Source organism: Mixophyes fleayi, chromosome 8 (genome assembly GCF_038048845.1).
Source record: "Mixophyes fleayi isolate aMixFle1 chromosome 8, aMixFle1.hap1, whole genome shotgun sequence".
NCBI classification, from domain to species: domain Eukaryota; kingdom Metazoa; phylum Chordata; class Amphibia; order Anura; family Limnodynastidae; genus Mixophyes; species Mixophyes fleayi.
In genome coordinates this window covers 17582061-17606009 of record NC_134409.1, presented here as the reverse complement: position 1 = coordinate 17606009, position 23949 = coordinate 17582061, and the positions used below count along the sequence as shown (strand labels likewise).

The 23949-nt window shown below is 39.3% G+C and overlaps 1 protein-coding gene across 1 annotated transcript; it reads right to left on the bottom strand.

Moving 5' to 3' along the window:
• Window positions 1-253: 253 nt before the first annotated feature.
• SAMD13 (sterile alpha motif domain containing 13) lies at window positions 254-20974 on the bottom strand. Its single transcript, XM_075181991.1, has 4 exons — window positions 20896-20974; window positions 13311-13395; window positions 9309-9420; window positions 254-4521 (listed from the first exon to the last, which is right to left on the bottom strand). Exons 1-4 carry the CDS (start codon window positions 20963-20965, stop codon window positions 4378-4380), a joined length of 411 nt encoding a protein of 136 aa, XP_075038092.1. The 5' UTR covers window positions 20966-20974; the 3' UTR covers window positions 254-4377.
• Window positions 20975-23949: the final 2975 nt, after the last annotated feature.

The window sequence follows — 23949 nt, the reverse complement described above, 5'->3', positions numbered from 1 at the left end:
GCGGGCCCACAAGTTTTTTGGGCAACTGTACCAACAGAGTACCATGTGTGGTTAGTCTGGACCCTGCTATACAACATTCAGGCAAAAGAACGGCATTGGCTAATCTGCCAATGAACGCAGAATGTTGATTGGTTGAATATGCAAAGCCAGATGCAGGTTAATAATTGGCTGTATTTATAAGTGTAACATGTGCAGCGATCATTCAGTAAGACCAGGAATTTGGTGTAAGTCACAATACAGTCAGTGGTTTGATGCTATAATATACATTTATTCAGCATTCAGCAGCATTAACAAACTTCTACAGTCATCTCCCATGCAGTTTTTTTCCCCCCAACAATTTAATAAAATACATCTATTTCTCGTGAGGTTTTCAGCACCAGGCATTTCAGAAGCACCATTTCAAGGGATGTTACGGGGATGAAATATATTGATTGTCACTGGAACAGGCAGGGTTACATGTGCTATCAACCGCAGCAATCTGCAATAATCATCTCACGGTATCACAATCACAATATCCTTTAGAGCGTTTACCCACTAAATGCCGGTGACCGCAAACGCTTACATTTGTGTTGGGAGGAGTCAATGGTTGACCACTGACCCCCAATGTATTCACTTGCCGTGAGCACCAAGTATATAGAACAGACTACGTCAGAAAGACCAAACCTTGCCGCTATGCAAACGTTTCCATTTGCAAATGGTTATGTGATCATTGTGTTCCATTCCCACGCCCATTTACATGCTTAAAACACTATTTAAAGCATTTGTTTTGAGGTCAGTGGGTAAGAGCCCTTATATTAATCAAGCGCGAAGCGTAAATTCAAACTGGCTTCTACAAACTAGCTACTAACAACAATAGTTTGTGCTCGGCTAAACAAAGGTCAAATAAATGTGAAGGTATTGGGACCATGACATATATATTTGTGAACTTGTAGGCTTAACGGTCCTTTCATTTTACTGGTTCAGCCATTTAAAGCAGTAGAAATAAAGGTTGTGAGTCTGCAAGGCTTACATCATCCCTGACCCTCGGTGCTTCACTATATAAAATAACGATCTGTACAAAATAACTCTGGAGCTAGGAAACATTTTAAATAAAATTCTGCAACCCCAAGAAACGCGTAGGTCACACAACACGCGAAACACAAGCAAGGCAGAGGTGGATAAAACATTTGTAACGGGATTTCAGTCTTCTATAATTTCATTCCCCACATTAAACAATATAAAACTGGTTTAATATACATTGCGTTCAGTTTCTAGAAAATAAAATAGTAAGCAAAACTAATAGAGAAACTTTTAGAGGCTTATTTAATAACATAGGGCCTGATTCATTAAGGATCTTAACTTAAGAAACTTCTTATTTAAGTCTCCTGGACAAAACCATGTTATAATGCAAGGGGTGCAAATTAGTTTTCTGTTTTGCACATAAGTTAAATACTGACTGTTTTTTCATGTAGCACACAAATATCAACTTTAAATTTCAGTGTACAAATAAGCTATCAAGTATTTGTGTGCTACATGAAAAAACAGTCAGTATTTAACTTATGTGCAAAACAGAATACTAATTTGCACCCCTTGCATTGTAACATGGTTTTGTCCAGGAGCCTTAAATAAGAAGTTTCTTAAGTTAAGATCCTTAATGAATCAGGCCCATGGTGTAATTAGCAGAGAGGGAGATCAGAGGGAGAACGAAATGTATCATACAATAGAGTTATAGAATTTTAATTTAAAAATATAACCGCAATAGATGCAGTATCCTATTCACTGCAGTACATTTGTGCTATTTGTACTGTATTATTACATAAGCTTCTCAAAAAATTCATCAATGCTGCCCCCTAGAGGCCGGAGACAGTCCAAATCCTATATTGTTCTTTTTTCATGCACTTTATCATTTTCAGGATATTTAAAATAGGAAATTTTAAATGTCCCTGGTGCCTGTACCCTGTGAAGACGGTCATTTTGACTTAAATAAATATTCCCCCCCCACCAAAAAAAACAAAAAACAAATGCGCTGCAGCTCCGTTTCGGGCACTGTACTATACAGCAGCCGCGGCGCTGTCAAAGAAGCACCCGCGGCTGTGCTGTATACAATACAGCACCGCCGCGGACGCTGCTTTGACAGCGCCGCGGCTGCTGTATAGTACAGTGCCGTATGTAGGAGCACTTTGTTAGTGGAGGGGAGGGGTTTCTGGAGACCCAGAAACCCCCCGCAGTATGTTTTTGTACTACGGGATGTAATCGGAGCAGACGGAGGAAACAGGCTCACACAGACAGGGCTCTGCTCAGAAAAGAACCCAGCAATGCCAACAACTGTGCCACCCACATCATTAGACCCTAGCCTAGGCTGTATCCTCATGAATATTTGGTTTAGCCCCATACACTGGCTGTCTCCACTCTGTGCAGGCAACAGGTACACTCGCTATAATGTGCCGATCACTTACAACATAATCTATAGAGTTATTTTTTCATAATATTTTTCAATATACTAAGATTGTCAATGTTCAAAGTTATTTCATTCAGCGCAAGAGCCGGACATCCTAGAAAAACAAAAACAGACCAAGCACGCCCATCTAGCTGTATTTCATAGCTCAGCAAAAATAGACAGAGAGTTTGAGGCCGACACCTACTGCTGTAAAACAATTCTTAGCGGGTTTTTCTGGAAAAAAAATTTTTTTTTTTGCATTTACACGCAGAAGAGAACACACAGAGACAAGTGCATCTGTTTAAACACTGCAAAAATAAAAATGTCTGTCATTCCAAGACTTATAATACCCTTACAATTGAATTTATACTTCTTACGCGTAATAAATGCAACACTTTAAAGTGTATCGCTTGTCTACTCAAGGTACAGGTAGCCATTGTGTGGACTGAACGAATATTCATGGGAACGCTGATTATCAATTCACTAGGAAGCAGTGAGGCGGTGATGTCTCCGGCTCCCGGGTGAATCGATAGGCCACAAAATTGCTGCCTCCACCATGTATAAGTGATAAACTTTAAAGAGCAAATAGACTAAAAATATTGTTTAAGTTAGTAAGTATTAGCAGTGTACTGCATTGCCTTTAGTCTAACTCTACAAATGTTTTGTACAGCACATGATTGTCTTCTTGTAAGTCCTTAGATAGCAAAATGTATTTATAGCTTCAGGAATATATGTACAAAGACTGAAATATTTGATTAACTAACTAACTAAAATTGTAACTTCAGGAGGGCCGCACAGAGACTTTTCAAAGGCGTTTTATAGGCATTTAAGTGTGAAGAAGCCTAAGAGCTCCTGTGCTCAGCTGAAACACTCGAGAAAATATTCTGTTTGGACGTAGGCTTGGGAGATACAGGTCTGCCAGTAAAGGGGACAAATACTGGGAGTACAATGGCCAGTGTGTGACCTTTCCCACAATGCACTGCTTCTAGAGGTCATGTCTCCTGCAATATGCTCTCTGTGGAGGTTATGGACCACAACTGGTTTTGGGAGGGCAGGTCCCTTACTTAAGATAACTAGACGAAGCCCAGTTTTGGGAGTTGGAACAAGACTAAAATACTTTACCAACCAATGTGGTAGTGCAAATGTCTGAATGGGATTACACAGTCAACTTTAATGTGGACTCGTCGCCTCATGCGCTAAAGGCAGCCATTTTGTGGGGTGGACCAATATTCTGTCCATCAATGTACTAGTGACATCACTGGGCCAATATATCGCCTAATAATTCACTAGGCGCAGAAGCAAGAGGCACTTTGTGCTGAATATTGGTTCAGTTCACAAAATGGTTTCGCCCAGGTGACAAGTCTATCTCAGAACCAGCATTGGTATGTCACCATTAGACACTATACATTGCATTTAATCATCTAAAAAATGTTTTCCATTTTACTTTCATGATAGAATTTATACATCTTACTCAAGCTGAGTAAATGGAGATCATGGCTCAGTTTCTACCAAATAATTCATTTGCCTCTGTTTGTGCCGATAACAGACACTCCTAGTTCAGTGGCCCAAGGGATAAAGTCGTTTAGATTGTGGTTATTTCTGTCAGTAAAATGTTTTTGTGATTCATCCCAGACCAAGCTAAAAATAAATCCTAGAACAGATAGAATATCCCATGACCTGCCTGTGCGCAGATTTCTAAAAATATTTGGGATTTTTTTCATGCACTCATTGACCAAGTTCCCCTTTCTCCGGAAAATCACAACACACACACAAAAAAACACAGCTCCGTCCTCTTCTATTGCGTAAAACCTTCAAAGAGCATCTTACAGGTCGCTGTGTTCAGTACCCCGGTCATAGGTCCTACAGGATAGGTCATATTTGGCTTGGATTCGTTTGACGATTTCGCTAAGTGGAGATCAGTAAATCCATTGCGTCCACATAAGAAACTCCTTCTTCCGGCATTACGGAGAGCTGCTCTTCAGGTGCTGTGTCTGCAGGGGCTTTACGTGATATTCGTAGATTTTCAGGGCTGGGCCTAGCTTCAGTGAAAGTCCAGTTAAAACGTCATTCCTGGTCATAAGCAGCAGAGACTTCCCATCAATTTCCTAATGATAATGAGAGGCAGAGAGATGTGTCAGTTTATCACCAGCAAGCCTAAATATAATAAGTACTAATTACAATATTACATTCCCACTGGCAATTATGTACCATCAACGGGGGAGATTCAATTTGGTTCGAGGTGACTCCGGAACGTCCGCGGAAACACCCTGCGCCGATGTGACGGCTGAAATCTTCGCTCATTTTTCCTTGCACCCCGTAGAGTTACGCAGAAAAATAAGAGGAGATTCCTTTCATAATTGTGCGTTACATCTCCTGCAACTGAATCTGCACCATTATGTTTTTTCTCGATCATTAACTGAATTATCTGTTATAAAGAATTTTCTTTGGTTGCATATTTGTTACATTTGGTAACAGGATTCAAATTCCTGCAGGATTCAAATCACATTTGACTCCTTGCTTAACCCAAGTACATCTGACCTCAACAGCAGCGTACAGTGCCCAAGATAACGTGCGCTCCTCAGTTAAAAAAAAAAAGAGATATGGACACATTGCCTTGCTCCAGACATACCACACTCATCGCCACCATGACAAAAGTAGCTAACAATCTCCTCGCAGCCAAGTCAAAAGATTCCTCCAGGATCGTTCTTCTGTGTTTGATACAGCTACCACCCCCTACTTCTGCAAATGCTTCATTCCCTTGGCATCTGCAATACTGACAGCTCCTGGTTTTCATCATATCTGTTCGGCTCATCATTCACGGTTTCCTTCAATGGCAATAGCAAAGATCGCCCCATGACCGACTACTGTTCTCTGTTACTCCACCTCTCAGAAAATATATCCACAAATGGGCTCCTGTATCAGCTCTCCACCCCTGAACTCACTCCCTCCGTAGTAGCAGACATCTCAAACTGTCTGTCACCTATATGCTCATGGGTTTCTTTCAAAGACATTTAAATTTATACGTAGATAAAACGGAACTGATTATATTTTCTCCATCACATTCCTCTGCCTGATAACACTTTACCGGCCAATGGAACCATCGTTCTACCTATTCTCCAAGTTCTCTCTCAGCATCACCCTCCACCCCACACTCTCCTTGAGTCTTACCATTCAGTTGATCTCCAAGTCATGACGCTTCCACCTCCATCTCTAACATATGTTCTTACCCCACCCCAAGCTCCTGATCAATGCCTTTATTCTCTCTAGTCTTGACTATTGCAACTTCCTTCTGTCTGGTGTGCCAACGACAAGACTATTCCCCTGGCTATCAATCACGAATGAGTCTAGAACACATTCTATCTTTTCCTCATCTGTTGCCCTCTCCGTCAATCCCAGAACAAACGTCAGAGTGCTTAGCCTTGGCTACAAGTCCCTCTATAACTCATGTCCTATATATATTTTCTCTTCACCTATAAATATACTTCCAGTCGACATCTGTGCTTCTTCAATGACTTCCTAATCTCTTCTCCTTTCACTCCCTCATTCATGGAACTATCAGACTCTACTCAACCTTCAAAATCTATTCATGCTCTCTGAACACTTATCCCCTTAGAGCCAAGTCTTCTTCTCCAAATTCACTGTTCTTACACCAACTCTGCTAGATTGTAAGATGGTTCGGACTGGGCTATATGTAACTGCTTCATGTGGCTGCATCATTATTCCCTCAATGTATAGCACCTCATAACACATTGGCCATTTATAAGTAAAGTATAATAATAATAGTTAGAAGTGGGATGAGTGTGCCCTCTAGAGGTGAAATAGACTATTGCAAGAGCAGATTAAATATTCTTGTAGATTTTGTTGAATGTTGCACTGAGTAAGTGAGACCAGACCGGGGACTGATATGCACTAGGTACCGGAGATAGTCACACTGGATATGAATTGTTCCATGCAGGCCTTGATTGTTCACACGGCATCTAAGTCTTTGAACTGCTATTGAAAGGTGAAAGTTGTCCAAATTTAGGCTGGACAGTATAGATTTGAAGGGTCTGCTGTAGTGAAGGATGCCATGTGCACCTACCGTTGGTTCCAAAAGGCAATGTGATGTGAGTTTTTAGGGGAGGCCTAGTGCCACGCCCCCAGGGAGTGTGGCCACGCCTCCATTGTGATGTGGCTATTTGTGATATATATGTGAGGGTGTTTAGTGTGGGCTGCATTTTAATATCCTTCTATACACATAATCGAGATGGTGGATTTATTCTAAAACATTCTAATCACAGACAAGATGAAGAAAACAGGTTTCGACTGTGCCTGATCTTATGCAGTTTTCCAAGGTGCGATATTTAGCATGAAGTTAGCATTGGTTCCTGGTCAGTTGGCTATGTGCATAGCTGTGCCTAGTTATACACCCACATGCAGAAACAAGATTATTCAAATGAAATTTCAGAAGTGGAGATGGTGCATTTAGGTTGGCATTTGCTATGGTGTTCTGTTTGGGTGGGGCTCAGCTTTTTGAAAAATATGTTAAAAAACAAACAAAAAAAACCTTAAATATCACAAAAAAGACACATTTTAAAAAGAGTCCCAATGTATTTCAGGAGAAAAACAGAAAATTATTTCCACAAGGACAGTTGCAAAAACTGGAATGCTGGTGTGCACCTATGTATGGGTGGGGTGGATAAAAAAGCATATTGGTACAAATAGAAATAAATGTATTGAAAGTGTGAATTTTTGCAATTGCGTAAACAGGAAGAGACAAACCCATTAGAATAAGCAAGTCCAGTTTATCTGTTTATAATAGTGATTTTGTCATACAATGATTCATTGGGCTACATTCATACAATCTAACGCAATGTAAAATTTAATCATTTTATAAATACTTCAGCAAATTTTGGGGATATTCTGGGAACATTTTTACTGCAAAATAATGCGTTAAAATATTTTTCTTATATATTTTCCCCTTCCTCTTAGACCATCCAATCCAGATATCTGTTTAATAAGCACGATGGCTACATGTGGCAGCACAGCGGCTAGCATTGCTGCCTCACTGTGCTGGGTTCATGGGTTCACTTCCTACCAGAGGCCTATCTCTGTGGAGTTTGTATGTCCTCTCCGTGTCTGCGTGGATTTCCTCCAGTTGCTCCGTTTTTTTCCCACACTTCAAAACATACTGATAGACTAAATGGCTTCTGACAAAATTAACTTTAGAGTGTATCTGTGTGTGGTAGGGGACATAGATTGCAAGCTCCTCTGGGCCAGGAACCGATGGGAATGATTCTCTGTGAAGCGCTGTGCAACATGTAGGCGCTATATAAATGACTGTTAATAAATAAACACATATATATGTAGTGATATTGCCCAGTCAAAACTGTCGAAAAATGTATTTGCCACCTTTTGGTCCCCCGGGTAAATGGGCAATAGCCTGGCAGTCTCTGTCCTTCTCCCTCTGATATCTATGATATCCTTATAGTCTTATACCCACAAAATATTCAAGTCAGCAAACTGTTGATTTTTTGGGGGTGTATTTTTTTTTTTGTCCAAAATTGCACAGTGTATGGCCCTGAAAATCTGATTAGGCAGAAGGGAAGATTTGATTGGGCAGAATGGAAGATTTGATTGGGCAGAAGGGAAGATTTGATTGGGCATAGTGGAAGATTTGATTGGGCAGAATGGAAGATTTGATTGGGCAGAAGAGAATATTGGCCAGAATGGTCAAGGTCTAGTAAACCAATTGCTCCATTGTTATCTGCAAGCCTGAAAAATGTAAGTGTCCCCTATGTACCGAGCCCTGATCACATGGTCCAACGTTTGAGCTAAGGGTCTGTACAATTTGGCCCTGTACATACATAACCAAGTTAACCTCTGATTCTTCTGTTTGGCAGACTGTATTGTGTTTGGGCACCAGTTCAAAAACTAAAAGCCACTGTACTGAATTCCTTGGAGTAATTTAATTTAGTTTTGGCTGACTGAGCTGATAGGGAAATGAACCATTTTAAGTATGTTTTTGCTAAATACATTAAAATATAGGATTTAGGGTACAAGGCTGCCTCTGTTTAGACAGCTACAGTGATCCACCCAATCAGATGCATCCATCCGTCCTACACCATCTGTAAACCAAGGACAGATTTTCAGAACGTTGATGATGGATGAAAGAAACTTAATGGCATAAAAGAGGCAAGATCTTGCAATTGGCAGAGAACCCATATTAGGGTGGGTCGCTAATCTGCTTGTAATTGGACGGAAGGGAGTGAAAGTGAAAAAGATAAAAAAAAAAATGGCTTTATCTTTAATATACAATAATAGCAAAACATGTTGTAAGGTGTTCAATCAGCTGTACTACTCTGCAAAATATTTGGGTGGCAGCAGGGTGCACCAAATGATTCTGGCCACCATCTGTACTTCAAAACAATCTTCATGGAGCGTTTCCTGGAATGTAAGTAACGGGAGACATTGTAACACAATAGAGAGACAGGATAGAGGTGATACAACTCGATGCCCTCTAGTGGCCAGCACCTGGTACAACTGCACAGAGCATCCGGATATGTACACTCTCCTGCTTGCATGAGAAAATAAACTCTGTTTTGCACAAAGGAGCAGGACATCTGGTGCTAAACTAAAGTGTGCAGCAGCAGCGGGAACAATGTCTGTAACATAGCTATAATTATTTATTATCATTATAATAGGCCATTTTGTAGATGTTGCTCAAACTCTGTTCATATCAGTAGTCAGGGCACTAAAGAAGACGCACATAGCTTCTATATAGCTGCACACCCTGTCTTATTATATCAACAGTAGACACTGACGACTTGTGGCTCAGACTTTGGTGTAGAAATACAACCTCCGCCATACGTACAGCCACAGACAATCATTTCATTTTAGGCTTTAAATGTACCTGATCCTTAAACGCACTGGCTTGTTCTTCGAATCCAGCAGCCTTGAAATAACCGACAACGTCATCCACAGCCCAGTGTGCAGGGTCGGGAGGTCTTCCGTTCTCCACGGAACTGGAACACAAAAACCAGAGGACACTCAGGATCTACGAGGCCACTAACAAGGCACTATGATACTAAAGGGTTTTGTTTTTTGTTATACAATGGTGAAGTTGCACTTTAAAAAACTACTATAACTCAGGCCTAGTGAATATTCATAGTAACAGCAGTGGAAGTGGGGGTGTATATGGTGGTACGTCATACCGCCACTTCTCCTACCGCCTTTATTGTTATTAAACTATCAAAATCTATTCACTTACAGTTTTCATAACCGCCACTCCTAAATTTCCAAGACTGCATATTAATATAAATCCTATACATCTAATCAATAATATTATCTTAATCACCAAAACATACATTTCAAACTTTACCAACAATGCACTCTGTACGCCCAAGATAAGGAAGAGTCTGTATATTGCTGATATCAGTGGTCGAAGTGGAAATTTAGAAGTGACGGCATGGGAAATGTAAGTTGTTGGAATGTGTTAGTGTTACAATGAAGGAGGTTGGAGAAGTGGCAGTATGACATACCACCGTATACACCCTGCTTCCACCACTGTATATATATATATATATATATATATATATATATATATATATATAATGTAAGTTGTTGGAATGTGATAGTGTTACAATGAAGGAGGTTGGAGAAGTGGCAGTATGACATACCACCGTATACACCCTGCTTCCACCACTGTATATATATATATATATATATATATATATATATATATATATAAAATGTAAGCTGTTGGAATGTGATAGTGTTACAATGAAGGGGGTTGGAGAAGTGGCGGTATGGCATACCACCGTATACACCCTGCTTCCACCACTGTATATATATATATATATATATATAATGTAAGCTGTTGGAATGTGATAGTGTTACAATGAAGGAGGTTGGAGAAGTGGCGGTATGACATACCACCGTATACACCCTGCTTCCACCACTGTATATATATATATAATGTAAGTTGTTGGAATGTGATAGTGTTACAATGAAGGAGGTTGGAGAAGTGGTGGTATAACATACCACCGTATACACCCTGCTTCCACCACTGTATGTATATATATATATATATATATAATGTAAGCTGTTGGAATGTGATAGTGTTACAATGAAGGCAGTAGGAGAGGTGTCATTATGATTACCATTGTATACACCCCGCTTCCACCACTGGCTGATATCAAATAAATGTTTGTTCATTTGATGTGTTGGGAACAGAACGGACCTTATGGATTTACCATCTCATTCCATAAATCTTATTTAAATTATAAGGAGTTAAATGGAGATATTTGTCATATGGTTATAGCAGATGTTTTTACCCAATTTGCTGTTAAGAGCTAACTTCAGTCAAAAAACTATTTTTTCATTAAATAATTCCTCCTCACCCCAATTAGCAGTTCCTTTTCTATTACTTCTGTCTCAGGTTAAACCCATTATAAATGACACATCATTCAGGTTTGCAACAATTAGATAATAAAAGCGTAATATATGCTCTTAGCCGTCACTCATTCATGGTGGTTCCCTGGTCGGTATATACTTCTCACCCTCTGGTCTTATCTATCCTAGCACCAGTCACAGTATATCAATCCTTGGGGGAAACAGAGACCACAAATAGCTGCTCTCTGTCAGTCCTCTTTCTTGTGTTCAAGACAGAGAACATAGGGGGAGTATAGAGCGTCCGTCTTAATCTTCAGTTAGTTTAAGTATACAGGACTGAAACTTATGAAGGGGTAGGTAGAGCAAGCATCGTATAAAGGAAAACCCAGAGCAACCAATCAGATTCTAGCTATCATTTATCTACTATATTCTAGAAATGAAAGCTAGAATCTGATTGGTCGCTATGGGCAACATCTCCACTTTTCCTTATTATAATGTTTGAAACATCAACCCGTAACGTTTTATTCTTTCTGTCTCTTTCTCACTCTCTCTCTCAAAGGTCTGTTAACAGTTCTTTTCTTTTTATTATGGTCTCAAAGAACTATGTTGTTTTTCCTCTTTACCTTATAGGCTTCCAACAGTACAAAACGTGACTTATAAAGTCTCACTCGTCTCTCTCTCTGTTCAGCTATTAGAGGTTTCTTGGCTCTTCCTTATGTGCCTCAGACTACAAAACTCACAGACCAGTGATAGACAACCTCACGTTCTCCAAGGACCGAGAGGGAAGAGGAATAGAACACTGCGCTCTCTCCTCCCTTCACTGCGCAGAGGAGGTCACGTGATGTGGAAGTCGGATGCCCTTGATCTTCCTTATCACTTCTGCCTCACAGCGCTGGGGTCATGAGTTCAATTCCCGACCATGGCCTTATCTGTGTGGAGTTTGTATGTTCTCCCCGTGTTTGCGTGGGTTTCCTCCGGGTGCTCTGGTTTCCTCCCACACTCCAAAAACACACTGGTAGGTTAATTGGCTGCGAACAAATTGACCGTAGTCTGTGTGTCTGTATGTGTGTGTGTGTTAGCGAATTTAGACTGTAAGCCCCAATGGGGTAGGGACTGATGTGAGTGAGTTCTCTGTACAGCGCTGCGGAATTAGTAGCGCTATATAAATAAATGGTGATGATGATGATTTGTATGATTTCCCCGTGTTTGCATGGGTTTCTTGCAGTTACTCCAGTTTCCTCCCACAGCCCAAAAATATACTAGTAGGATAACTGGCTTCTGACCCATTTGTAAGCTCCAACGGGGCAGGGACCGATGTGAATGATTACGTAGTCTCTGTACGGTGCTGCGTAATATGATTGGCGGTATATAAATAAAAAATAATATTAATAAAAATAACCATATACCATAAGCATGCACATTTACAAATAACTGCATTGATATTGTTTTAAACTTAATAGGGGTCTAGTTCACCACGATACATTTTTTGTCAGCCCTTTAATGTTGTACTATCTACAACTATTCAATATTTTGTTACCCTTTATATATTGTATACCTCCCTATAAACTGACCCCCATCACGGCTGTAACAGCTTTAGCCCCAGTGTTGACAACCCGGGGTAACATAGTAACAAAGTTGATGAGGTTGAAAAAAAAGACACCAGTCCATCAAGTTCAACCTATTTTGGATCTCCTACGATCCCTCTCTTATTTTTAAAATTGATCCAGATAAAACAACTGCCAATCTGTTTCAAATCCCACCAGACCCAATATTGCAGTCCTATTTCTCCCTGGATCCACTACTGTCCTTCATTTTAATTAACGGTCGTATTCCTGGATTCCCTTTTCCGTTAAAAATTTGTCTAACCCTTTCTTAAACATATCTATTGAATCTGCCATCACAACCTTCCCTGGCAGTGAATTCTATATCTTGACTGCCCTTACTGTAAAGAACCCCTTCCTTTGCTGGTTGTGAAATTTCCTCTCCTCTAACCTTACGGGGTGACCGCGTGTCCTGTGTATAGTCCTTGGGGTAAAAAGTTCCCACAAAAGTTCTCTGTATTGACCCTTAATGTATTTGTACATAGTAATCATATCTCCCCTTAGACGCCTCTTTTCTAAAGTAAACATGTCTAAACTGGCTTACCTTTCCTCATAAATTAATGACTCCATACCCTTTAATAATTTTGTCGCCCTTTTCTGAACCAGTTCAAAATGTCTTTTTTATGGAGTGGTGCCCAGAACTATAGTCCGTATTGAAGATGAAGTCATACAAACGATTTATATAGTGACAAAAAACAGTGCTGTAATATTCTCTAACACAGGTGCTGATTGGTTAGAGATAAAGCCCCTTATTCTGGTTGTAGACGAGGAACAGAAGCCATTACAGCACCGGCAGCGGTTTCTAAGAAACTGTTGGGTTCAAAGATTCTGCAAGTTGTAGGGAGGAGGATGTTAGGTGAAGTTAGTTGTTTGGTGGAGATAACCTATAAAAGGAATCAACTGAACCAGACAGTACTTACGGTTTAGACTCCACCGACCCGTTCTCCTTGTTCTCCATTGTCCCTGTATCCTGGGGTTTGCTGGTGAGGTCTTGGCTTTCTACAACTGTTGCCCAAGAGAATAAAACACAGAGAACGTTCTATGAGATGACTGCTGAATGGATTGCAGACCTGTACCAACTAGCATGTGACCTTTCCCAGCATGCACCACTGGTTTATACAGAAATCATCTACAGCTAGAAGATCTTAGAAGCATCTAAGCTAGAAGATATCAGATTTTAAGTTTAGATGGCTCGGCCACAGCCTAATGGACCACCTCTATGTCTTCTTATTTGCCAGTGACTGTAATATGCAAATTAATTGAAAGCCATTCAAGGTAGCCAATTTGTCCTTTTTAATTAACTCACAAATATCTCCTCAAAATAAATGTTTACATTTGTGCTTTATAAATAAAGTTACATTAGAAATTGTGAAGGCCAGTGCTGTTTTTATTAGCTTTTTTTTTTTTAAACCCCTCTGTTGAAGCTATATCGCCCCTGGCAACCAGAGGTGCCGGCCCGCCCCCTCAATTGTTTCATCGCCATTGGTTGTCCCAATACCAAGCAGGAAATAACGCATGCCAACCATTTGTACAAACTTTATCAGTATCTTCTTTCTGAACAAGACAATATTTCAGCCATTGCTTTTTAATACTTAGAAACATGACACTGATTTTTGTTGCCGTTTTTATTTATGTCTCTAGGTAGGAGCAAGTTTGAGGATACATTTTTTTTTCTTACTTTTAGGGGCATATTCAATTCTCGGCGTTTTCCGCGGCGTTAAAACTATTAACGTTATTACATTAATAGTAAGCTGGATTTCAGTTCGAGGCTCAGGGAGCTGCGAGCTGAAATCCAGCGAGAAAACTACTATAATAATGGTATTTACGTGCACAATTACCATAATAACGGTAATAGTGCGCGCGCCGCGAGATTTTTTTGCTATAACGCCAAGAATTGAATATGCCCCTAAGTGTCAAATGACTGTTGGAGGTTTACAGAGAAACAAAACTCTGTATAAAATACTATTTACATTAATTCCTGCAGGAGGATAGAAATCTCCCTGAAAACGCCTTCAAAATGTATATGTTTGACGTCACCCAAGCGTATGAGGATAATGCGAACATTATCGGCTTCATTTCAACAAAGGTTTGTTATTTTATTACATTTATAAACTATATATTAACATTCAGTACGGAAGTCTAAATATTTTACATCGCTGAATTTCAAACGACCACTTTTTATCCAGTCTATTTTCTATTTTAGTTCAAAGCAAATATTTTCTTCTTTTCTTTTGAGTTCGATTCCCGACCATGGCCTTATCTGTGTGGAGCTTGTATGTTCTCCCTGTGTTTGCGTGGGTTTCCTCCGGGTGCTCCGGTTTCCTCCCACACTCCAAAAACACACTGATAGGTTAATTGGCTACTATCAAAATTGACCCTAGTCTCTGTCTGTGTGTGTCTATATTAGGGAATTTAGACTGTAAGCTCCAATGGGGCAGGGACTGATGTGAATGAGTTCTCTGTACAGCGCTGTGTAATTAGTGGCGCTATATATAAATAAATGAATATGATGATGATTCTACAAAATGATAGCTAGAATCCGATTGGTTGCTATAGGCAACATCTCCACTTTTCAAACCCGCCGGAAAACTCTCAGCTTGATACATTTGCCCCTCTGGTCTTCAGATACACCAGGTATGTGGTAGGGGTTAAGAAGGCAACAATATCTGCACATGATACCATTGTACAGAGCTTGAGTTGTGCAGAAATCACACATGCAGTACAATTGTAGGAGACACAGAACACACAGTACATAGGTGAGAGACCATAACACCTTGGGCTAGATTTACTAAGCTTTCATTTATTTAGTATCTTCTACAAAATGACAGATAGAATCTGATTGGTTGCTATAGGCAACATCTCCACTTTTTCAAACCCGCAGCTTAGTAAATATAAGCCCCTTGTGTTGTTACCACGGAGGCAGCAATACAGACGCTTGCAGACAGCAGTCTAGCCGAGGAATTCAGTAATTTGTAACAGAATAATAAGAACAGTTTGCCAGCCATAGAAACGGAGGGGACCTAGGGGCTTCTGTTTAATGGCTGATGTTTTAAAGGCACAGATTCAGTAATGAGACCACTCTCACACTGGACATAATACCCAATAGCAAAATCATTTGTAAGAACGTATTATTTAGAAACAGATTTGCACTTGTTATATAATGTTTCTTGTGTCAACGGATTTGTTGTGCCTGCGCCTATATCTTCCTTATAATCATTATTTCTTGTAAAGCGCCACAAATCTCTGAAGCGCTGAATGGTATAACAAATTATACAAAACAGAAACAACAAACATGTAGACATGAGACAGAGGGTAGAGAGAGCTCTAACTGCCAGAGCTAACAGTCTAGCGGGAGAAGGCGATGCTGAGGGGTGGGATAGTAGCTGGTAGTACCCAGTAGTAGATGGGCATAGGCTGTAGTGAAGAGATGAGTTTTGAGAGGTCCCTAACCAAAGTGCAGTTCTAGGAAAGGAAGGGGTTTAAAAACTGGTATTTTAAGGTAGAAAACACCTTTAAAGGGCCAGTGTTACAGACACATATATAGTCAAAGCGCTACGGAATCTGCTGGCGCTATATAAATAAATGTTGTTGATGATGATGATGATGGAATAGTGCAGTTGAAGAAGAGACATAATTGTGTCTAGTTTTTATGTCAAAGACCTAATTGAATCATAGGATTCTTTAACTCTATATGTAGCAATGTAGTTTATCTGATAAAATGTATCAAATGTTGCTATGTGCTATATTGCTGAATAAGTCGCGTACAAGAATATATCCACATAAACACACTGTAACAAATGATTAAAAAACAGCATTATAAAATGGATATACTTGACAACATCAATAGCCAACTCGACAAATGTACAAATATATTCCAATTCATTCACCCCCCCCCCCTTCTACATTCTGTACCCCACCCCCTTCTCAAAATATTTTTGAAAATCAATAAATAGTAAAACTTTCTTTTTAAAAATGAGTGATTGCACCCCGTGAGACATCCATTTTCTGGACCATAAAACTACAAAATGTTGGCGCATAAAGAGTATTTAGAGGATCACTAGCATTGAATTTTCAGGTATTAACCACGAAGGTAAAACATATTATTCAGTGTTGATCTGAAATTCGACTGCAACTCTGTTCCCCTCTCCATTACTTATAGCTGAAGCCCTTCCCACCTCATGATGGGAGCTGACACAGTTTAAAAAGCTGATTCTGCAGACGTTTCATATGATATCACTGCCTATCCTCCTGTGTATGAATGCACCAATACACACAGTGCAAGTCTGCCAAACTGTCAGTCACTCTGTGTCAGCTCCGTTAAAGCCCCTCCCTCATAAAATGGCAACAAACTGCAGAGAAGTGAAAAGAGCTTTATTTAGTGAAGTATAAACACTACAGTTATTCCACGTATATTATTCAGTTCCGTACCGCTTTTGACACGTGTTTATGTCAAACAGTGGCATTACTCGCTCTTAAAAACAGAAAGAGAAACCTTTACACTGTGAATGATAGAATGACCGTACCGTAAAATCTACGGTTTACATCATTTCATTGGAGAATGCTTTTTTTTTTACTCTTTCTTAATTCTTACATATGCTTAACCTGGCCACACCCTCACCCTGGTGATTTTCTGATATAGTTTGGTCAATTAGACCAAAATGAATCTAAAATTTGCTGTTGGCAGTTTAACTATGGCCTATATGCTGTAACTATGTAACTAACTAGGGGCCTGATTCATTAAGGATCTTAACTTAAGAAACTTCTTATTTAAGTCTCCTAGACAAAACCATGTTACACTGCAAGGGGTGCAAATTTGTATTCTGTTTTGCACATAAGTTAAATACTGACTGTTTTTTCATGTAGCACACAAATATCAACTTTAAATTTCAGTGTACAAATAAGCTATCAAGTATTTCTGTGCTACATGAAAAAACAGTCAGTATTTAACTTATGTGCAAAACAGAATACTAATTTGCACCCCTTGCATTGTAACATGGTTTTGTCCAGGAGACTTAAATAAGAACTTTCTTAAGTTAAGATCCTAAATGAATCAGGCCCTAGATGTATAATATGTGCTTACATCCGCACAAAAGTGCAAAACTAATATGACAGTTGTTGTATTACTTATAGCTAAATGAATTAAAAATAATGAAAATTAACTGAAAGCGCACACGCGGAGGCATTCCTTATAATTGCAAGAGGTCACTGAGCTTTACATATGCAAACAGGCTGAATTATCTCACCTGTAAAATCAAAATGTCAATGGGAAGCTGCTTGTGAATGCATACACTTATTATTACATTGTTGGTGTGCATGCAATCTGCTCTAAACACAAAAGCAGATGCACTAAAGAATACAACAAATGCTGTATACTCCCCCATTTATCTTATGCTCTACATTTAGCTTTTTGCAGTGCATATGTGTTAGCATAGCCTCAATGCCATCTTAACTTCTGCAAATTTCCAAAGTTACTACCTGAGAAATCCACTATCCTTTAAAGGGAATGTATAACTATATGTAAATATGATTAACTCTCTGTTTTTATTCTAAGTACCGTAAAACATGTTTACATACAGTTATTTATGGATAAAGCAGGCCATGCGCTACGGAATATGTTGGCGCTATATAAATAAATGATGATGATGATGATGATGCCTTCTTCCAGGGGTGAAAGAGTATATTGCCGCACCTCACGGCAAAATTTAGTAGGGCTCCGACAATGTCATTCTTCAGAATGGGGGCCACAGGGGGCCAGAGCATGCCTGGTCCGGCACGTTTTCAGAAGCGGGGGCTTTGGAAGGGGTTGTAGATTTTGCAACAATCTGTCATTTATTATGTTATCCCCTCAGATTTTGACAATTAGGGGCATATTCAATTAGGATTTGCGGCTGCACGGGTCCTGGTACAGAAACATCACGGATTTCTGGGCACACCCCATAGGACTGCGCACAGAAATTCGCAATGTTGCGGTACCATAATGGCACTTTATGGGCGCAGCCAAACGTAATCGCGGCCACGAATCCTAATTGAATATAGGGTTAATCATAATTAAATATAGGGTATATCTACAGTCACTGTAACAGTGACTGTAGATATACCAAATCCTATGTTATTTTTGCCAGTTTCATTGTTTATTTTACTATAAAAATGTATTTATACATTATTAAATATTATTATTAATATTAACTATCAATTAGAACAATAGCTGTTAGATAGATAAATTCAATTGTTCATCTTAAAAATGTTCATTTTTCTTAGTCCTTAACCTAGTGTTTGTTCAGGTTTCATGGTAGCCTAATCTCATTGGATTGGGAGTATTTTTAAATCTATAGTCACCGCCTCGCTGGTTATGGTCTGTGCGATAAATTTAAATTGCTATATCTCATGTTTGTTACTGGATGCACCGCACTAAATTCAGGGTAAAATTAAAGTGAAAAATTGTTCATCATCAATACTGGTTATTTATTAAATGTTTATGAACGCAAAAGAGTTTTTTTAAAATAAACAAATCAATCAATCTGTATTAAATCTTTACTAAGACAACCTATATTAAAGAACATTTAGTAGTTATACTAAGACAATCTATCATTTAAAAAAGTGTCACAGGTCTAGAACAGATACCTTGACTTCAGAAAGTAGCATGAAGGCTTCTGTGTAGAAGTTCATGAAGGGGGGGGGGACAAAACACAGTCTTTGCCCACCCAAAAGAAATCAAGGGGGGGGGCAACTGCTCCCTCTGCCCCCCCCCCCCCCCCCCCCTTCCCTGGTTTCTACACCCCTGCCTTGGTGTTATATTTGATACCTTTAAAGTGTACGTGTACAGACAGGGAAGGTAGGAATTCTGTGTGATAAACTATGGGAATTGATTGGCTGAATATTGGTCCAACCCACAAAATGGCTGCCCCCACTTAGAGTAGGCAACAGGTCCTCTTTAATATTGCCTGAAAAATAGCATCCTATTGACCAATCAAGAGCTGTTTTTATTATATACATGTATAAAGGTTCATATGTTTATTGGCTGGGAACTCGGCAGCAGAGAGAGCACGTAGCCAATGAGGGCCACCCAGGGTAGAATTTTAGCTGATCACATGACTCTCGCATTCCAATACTGAGGCGGAATCTACACCCACGTACCCTTGCTGTCAAGTTCCAAAGCCAATTTCTATACATATTGTCCCCGTTCCTTTTAATATATATATCCATCGAAAATTTTTGTAAATTACTTAAAGATGCACTAAACACTAAATAATCTTTAAAAATTACCACATGGGTAAATGCCAAAAATGCCCGAGAGGTGTTGAATAGCCACCACTCGATAGAAAAAAATAATGAAATCATAATTTTTATTTAGAAACTTAAAATTACAAATTTTTTATAGTAACCATTTTATTCCTATCGATACTTTATTACTATAGAGAATGCATGGTATCTAATATCTTGATAGCACTACTTCACTTGCTACTTAATGTATACCATATTACATAAAGTGTTATTAATTAGCATCTGCAAGGATCAAATTATATTACAGTAATGCAAACATATGGATAAACTTCTGTAAAAAAATATCTGTATAAATGCCGAGTTCTGATCTCAATGCTTACAATCAATGAGACATTACTTAACGTTCATTAGTGAAATGATGAATTATTAGGAATAATGAACACTAACTACTAAATTATTATAGATATTAGAAGTCACCTCGTATTCCCTTATCCTGCATAAAATAACTCAGTCTGTGGCCTCAGCATTCCTCACGATTTATAATATTCTTATAAACTTCCAGAGTGGGTACATTATCCCACATCCCTCTTTACTAAATGACTAAACCTCAATAAACCTAACCTAAAAAACATAAACATGCTTGTGTTTCAAAATCCCATTTTAAAATGTTTTTACATATGGAGTAGATGTCAAACAATTGAATAAATTACAAATTGTACATATATATAATTAATACAAGAGACAACTCAGTGAATGTGAGAGACTGCAGAGTCACTATGAAAGAGAGCACAACCAATGCAGTCAAAGTCAGTGTACAAACAGAAACATAACACATAATATGGGAGAGAACACAGTAAACATAAAAGCAACAGTCAAGTAATAAAGAAATCATTAGTAGGCATTGTGAGAGAGGGCTCATGTAGTGTAAGAGATAGTATATAAGTAGTATGTAGAGAGATAACACAAACAGACAACATAAGCAGTAAGTATAAAAGAGAGCACAGCTAGTGTGCAAAGTCATCAGCATAAGAGACAGCAGAGAAAAGCAACATATAGTATATTTAAAGACAGCACAGCAAGCTAGATGAGAGTGAGCAGTCAGTAAAAGAGACGGAACAAGCAGTGCTGGAGAGAACAGTCAGTCTATAAGAGACAGCACAGTCAGTCTGTAGGGAGGGAGGACAAAGGGCAGAGCCAGTGCAGGATGCAGCACTCACTGATAGACATGATATAGGAATATGAATATAAAGTGACAGTGTCCCTGGTAAGTGGACCTCAGCTCACCTCTCTTCATAGCTGCATGCCAGGGCTGAGCTTCCTCTCTCACATGCACAGTCCAAATAGAAGCTGCCATCCGGCCAATCACAGAGCGCCCTCAGCCGGAAAGCATGCAGGGAGATGTAGTTCTTTGTGTCACACCAGGGTGAGGAATTGTCTTCATTTCTGTCGGGATCCCTGCACTCCCAGCCCTGGGGATCTCACCTGTGACACGTCCCCACACACTAGCTGTGCAACTGTGGCTTGTCCCGACATTTATGGGACAGTTGCAGTGGGTGTAATCAGGGTGCAGTGTGTAGGCAGCTTGCAGCAAGTTCCATGCATCACAAGAGTTCCAGATTTACTCACAGCTGCAGCAGTGTACAGCAATGTGACACATATAGGGGCTGTGTCTGCATGCTGGCAGTGCACTGTGGTGTCAGTCATATGTATATACATATATAGGGGCTGTGTCTGCATGCTGGCAATGCACTGTGGTGTCAGTCATATGTATATACATATATAGGGGCTGTGTCTGCATGCTAGCAGTGCACTGTGGTGTCAGTCATATGTATATACATATAGGGGCTGTGTCTGCATGCTAGCAGTGCACTGTGGTGTCAGTCATAGTTATATACATATATAGGGGCTGTGTATGCATGCTAGCAGTGCACTGTGGTGTCAGTCATATGTATATACATATAGGGGCTGTGTCTGCATGCTAGCAGTGCACTGTGGTGTCAGTCATAGTTATATACATATATAGGGGCTGTGTATGCATGCTGGCAATGCACTGTGGTGTCAGTCATATTTATATACATATATAGGGGCTGTGTCTGCATGCTGGCAATGCACTGTGGTGTCAGTCATATGTATATACATATATAGGCACTAACAGTTTGATGGAAATGTGCACTAAGAACTTCATGCTGATTTCAGATATTGTTTTAAATAGCAATTTTACTGCGTCTCATACGAATTGTTTATTGTTGTGATTAGATGTCTCTACTGTCCAAGTTGTGCTCCTGTGATTTTTGTATTCTTGTTCTGTGTTTTGTGCATTCTACTTTCTCTTTCTCTCTCTCTGTATATAAAGAGAGAGAGAGAGAGAGAGATGTATAGATCTATCTATCTATTCATCTATTATTATTATTATTATTATTATTAATAATAATAATATTAATAATAATAATGTTTATTTAAAGGGCTCCACATGAGGTCCGCAGCGCCATACAGAGGGCAAACAAGACAGTACATGGTATAACAGTACAAAACAGTAAACAAATAACATTACAACTCTCAACACAGCTACTGGGGTGCAAGAGGTATATTCAGGGGTATCTTTCTATCTATCTCGGTGGTAGTCATATTAATGACTATCACCTCACCGACAAGAATTTATCCGACAAAACAAATCCGATCGTTATAATGCCTAAATAAAGTAATAATGACATAGAAGAAAAGTGTCAGTTTAAATTGCCAAGTGATAGCGTAGCTGGTTACCCTACATCCCGAGTGCTGTAAATTCCGGCACTTGAAATTCACGTCACTGCTGATAGCCGCAGTGATATCTTTGTATTTAAAGCGCCAATGTCTGATGTCAGTATTACCGTCATTGGAGAATGATACCCAATCCATATATCTATCTATATATCTATCTATCTATCTATCTATCTATCTATCTATCTATCTATCTAGATGTTGTGTGTTCTGTCCTGCAACTCTAGAGCTAATCATGTGTTACGTCTGCAGTGTATAGTAATATGCCACTAACATGCAGCATTGTATAGTAGCATGGCAGTAAATTATTCCATGTTGCAATGTATAGTAACATGGCTGTGACATAAATAACATTATAAATAAAATCTAAATATATGTCTTAAATTTGCATAATCTTGTATTATATGCAAGCAGTGTTCCACACAACAGTGTATAATAACATCCCAGTAACTTGGCTTAAATCTGTTTACCTGGGCTCATTAGGAAAATTGTGCTAAAAAATATACCTTTAGCACCAATTATTTCATTCATGGCAGGTTACTACAGTTGTAAGATATGTCTGGAAAATGGAAAAGCAGGAAATTTGTAGCATAGTTCAAACTCTGTATTCATGGCTGGCTCTGCACCCTCCCCAAAAGCCTTTGCACCCACAGCCGGGTACCCACTGGCTTTTGAACAACTGGGGTCCAAACGTCAATCACACCAAATGTTAAACATGAGCATGCTTTATATGCTGTGGTTAACGAGTGTTGGTACTTGGGTTCAGGAAGGTTAATGATGATTAATTATGGACACTCCATTAACCTCAATGGGCTGATTCATTAAGGATAGTAAGGCAAAAAAAGGAGTAAGTTTTCTCCGGGACAAACCATGTTACAATGCAAGGGGTGCAAATTAGTTTATTATTTTGCACATAAGTTAAATACTGGCTGTGTTTTCATGTAGCACATAAATACTTGATAGCTTTATTCGTACACTGAGATTTAAAGTTGATCTAGGACATGCCCTACCCTAACTATAAATCTGCCATCACATTTTAAATTTACCTCCCCTCCAATGCAACATGGTTTTGCCAAAGTACAAAGTTACTCATTTTTTTTGGCTTTCCTTTCCTTAATGAATCATGCCCAATGTGTTTAACTTACGTGTGTTATACTAGGTTTAAAAAAAACTTGTAAACACATGTATCTTATCACCAGTGGGTACGAGGCCTAAGGCAACTGCCTCTTCTGCCTAACACTTGTCCAGAAGCACATAGAAACATTATAGGAACATGTATGAAAACATTCCTCCACAACATTCATTACAGAATCAAATCAATTAATATGTAGAGCCAAATGTTGTGTTACTGTGGGTGGATGCAAATCTCTTATTTCCCAGTGGTGATGTTTTCCTAATTGGAGCTTAAGGATTGAATTACTCACAACGTAGGTGACATGAGCCAATCATCTGGTGCCAATAGATAGTCAGACTAGTAGCAATCAAGAGTATAGGGACCATCAGGACCTAGCCGATATACAAAGGAAACCCTAGCTCAGAAATGCCTATGCAGCAAGAAATCTAGCACTTTAACTTTAGTAG

What these genes read in the sequence shown, in the direction of transcription:
- SAMD13 (XM_075181991.1), bottom strand. Translation starts at nt 20,965, where the DNA reads ATGGCAGCTTCTATTTGGACTGTGCATGTGAGAGAGGAAGCTCAGCCC. An exon ending in GCATGCAGCTATGAAGAGAG is followed by an intron (nt 13,396 to 20,895) that starts GTGAGCTGAGGT and finishes CTTGGGCAACAG; the next exon opens with TTGTAGAAAGCCAAGACCTC. An exon ending in CCAGTGCGTTTAAGGATCAG is followed by an intron (nt 4,522 to 9,308) that starts GTACATTTAAAG and finishes CATTATCATTAG; the next exon opens with GAAATTGATGGGAAGTCTCT.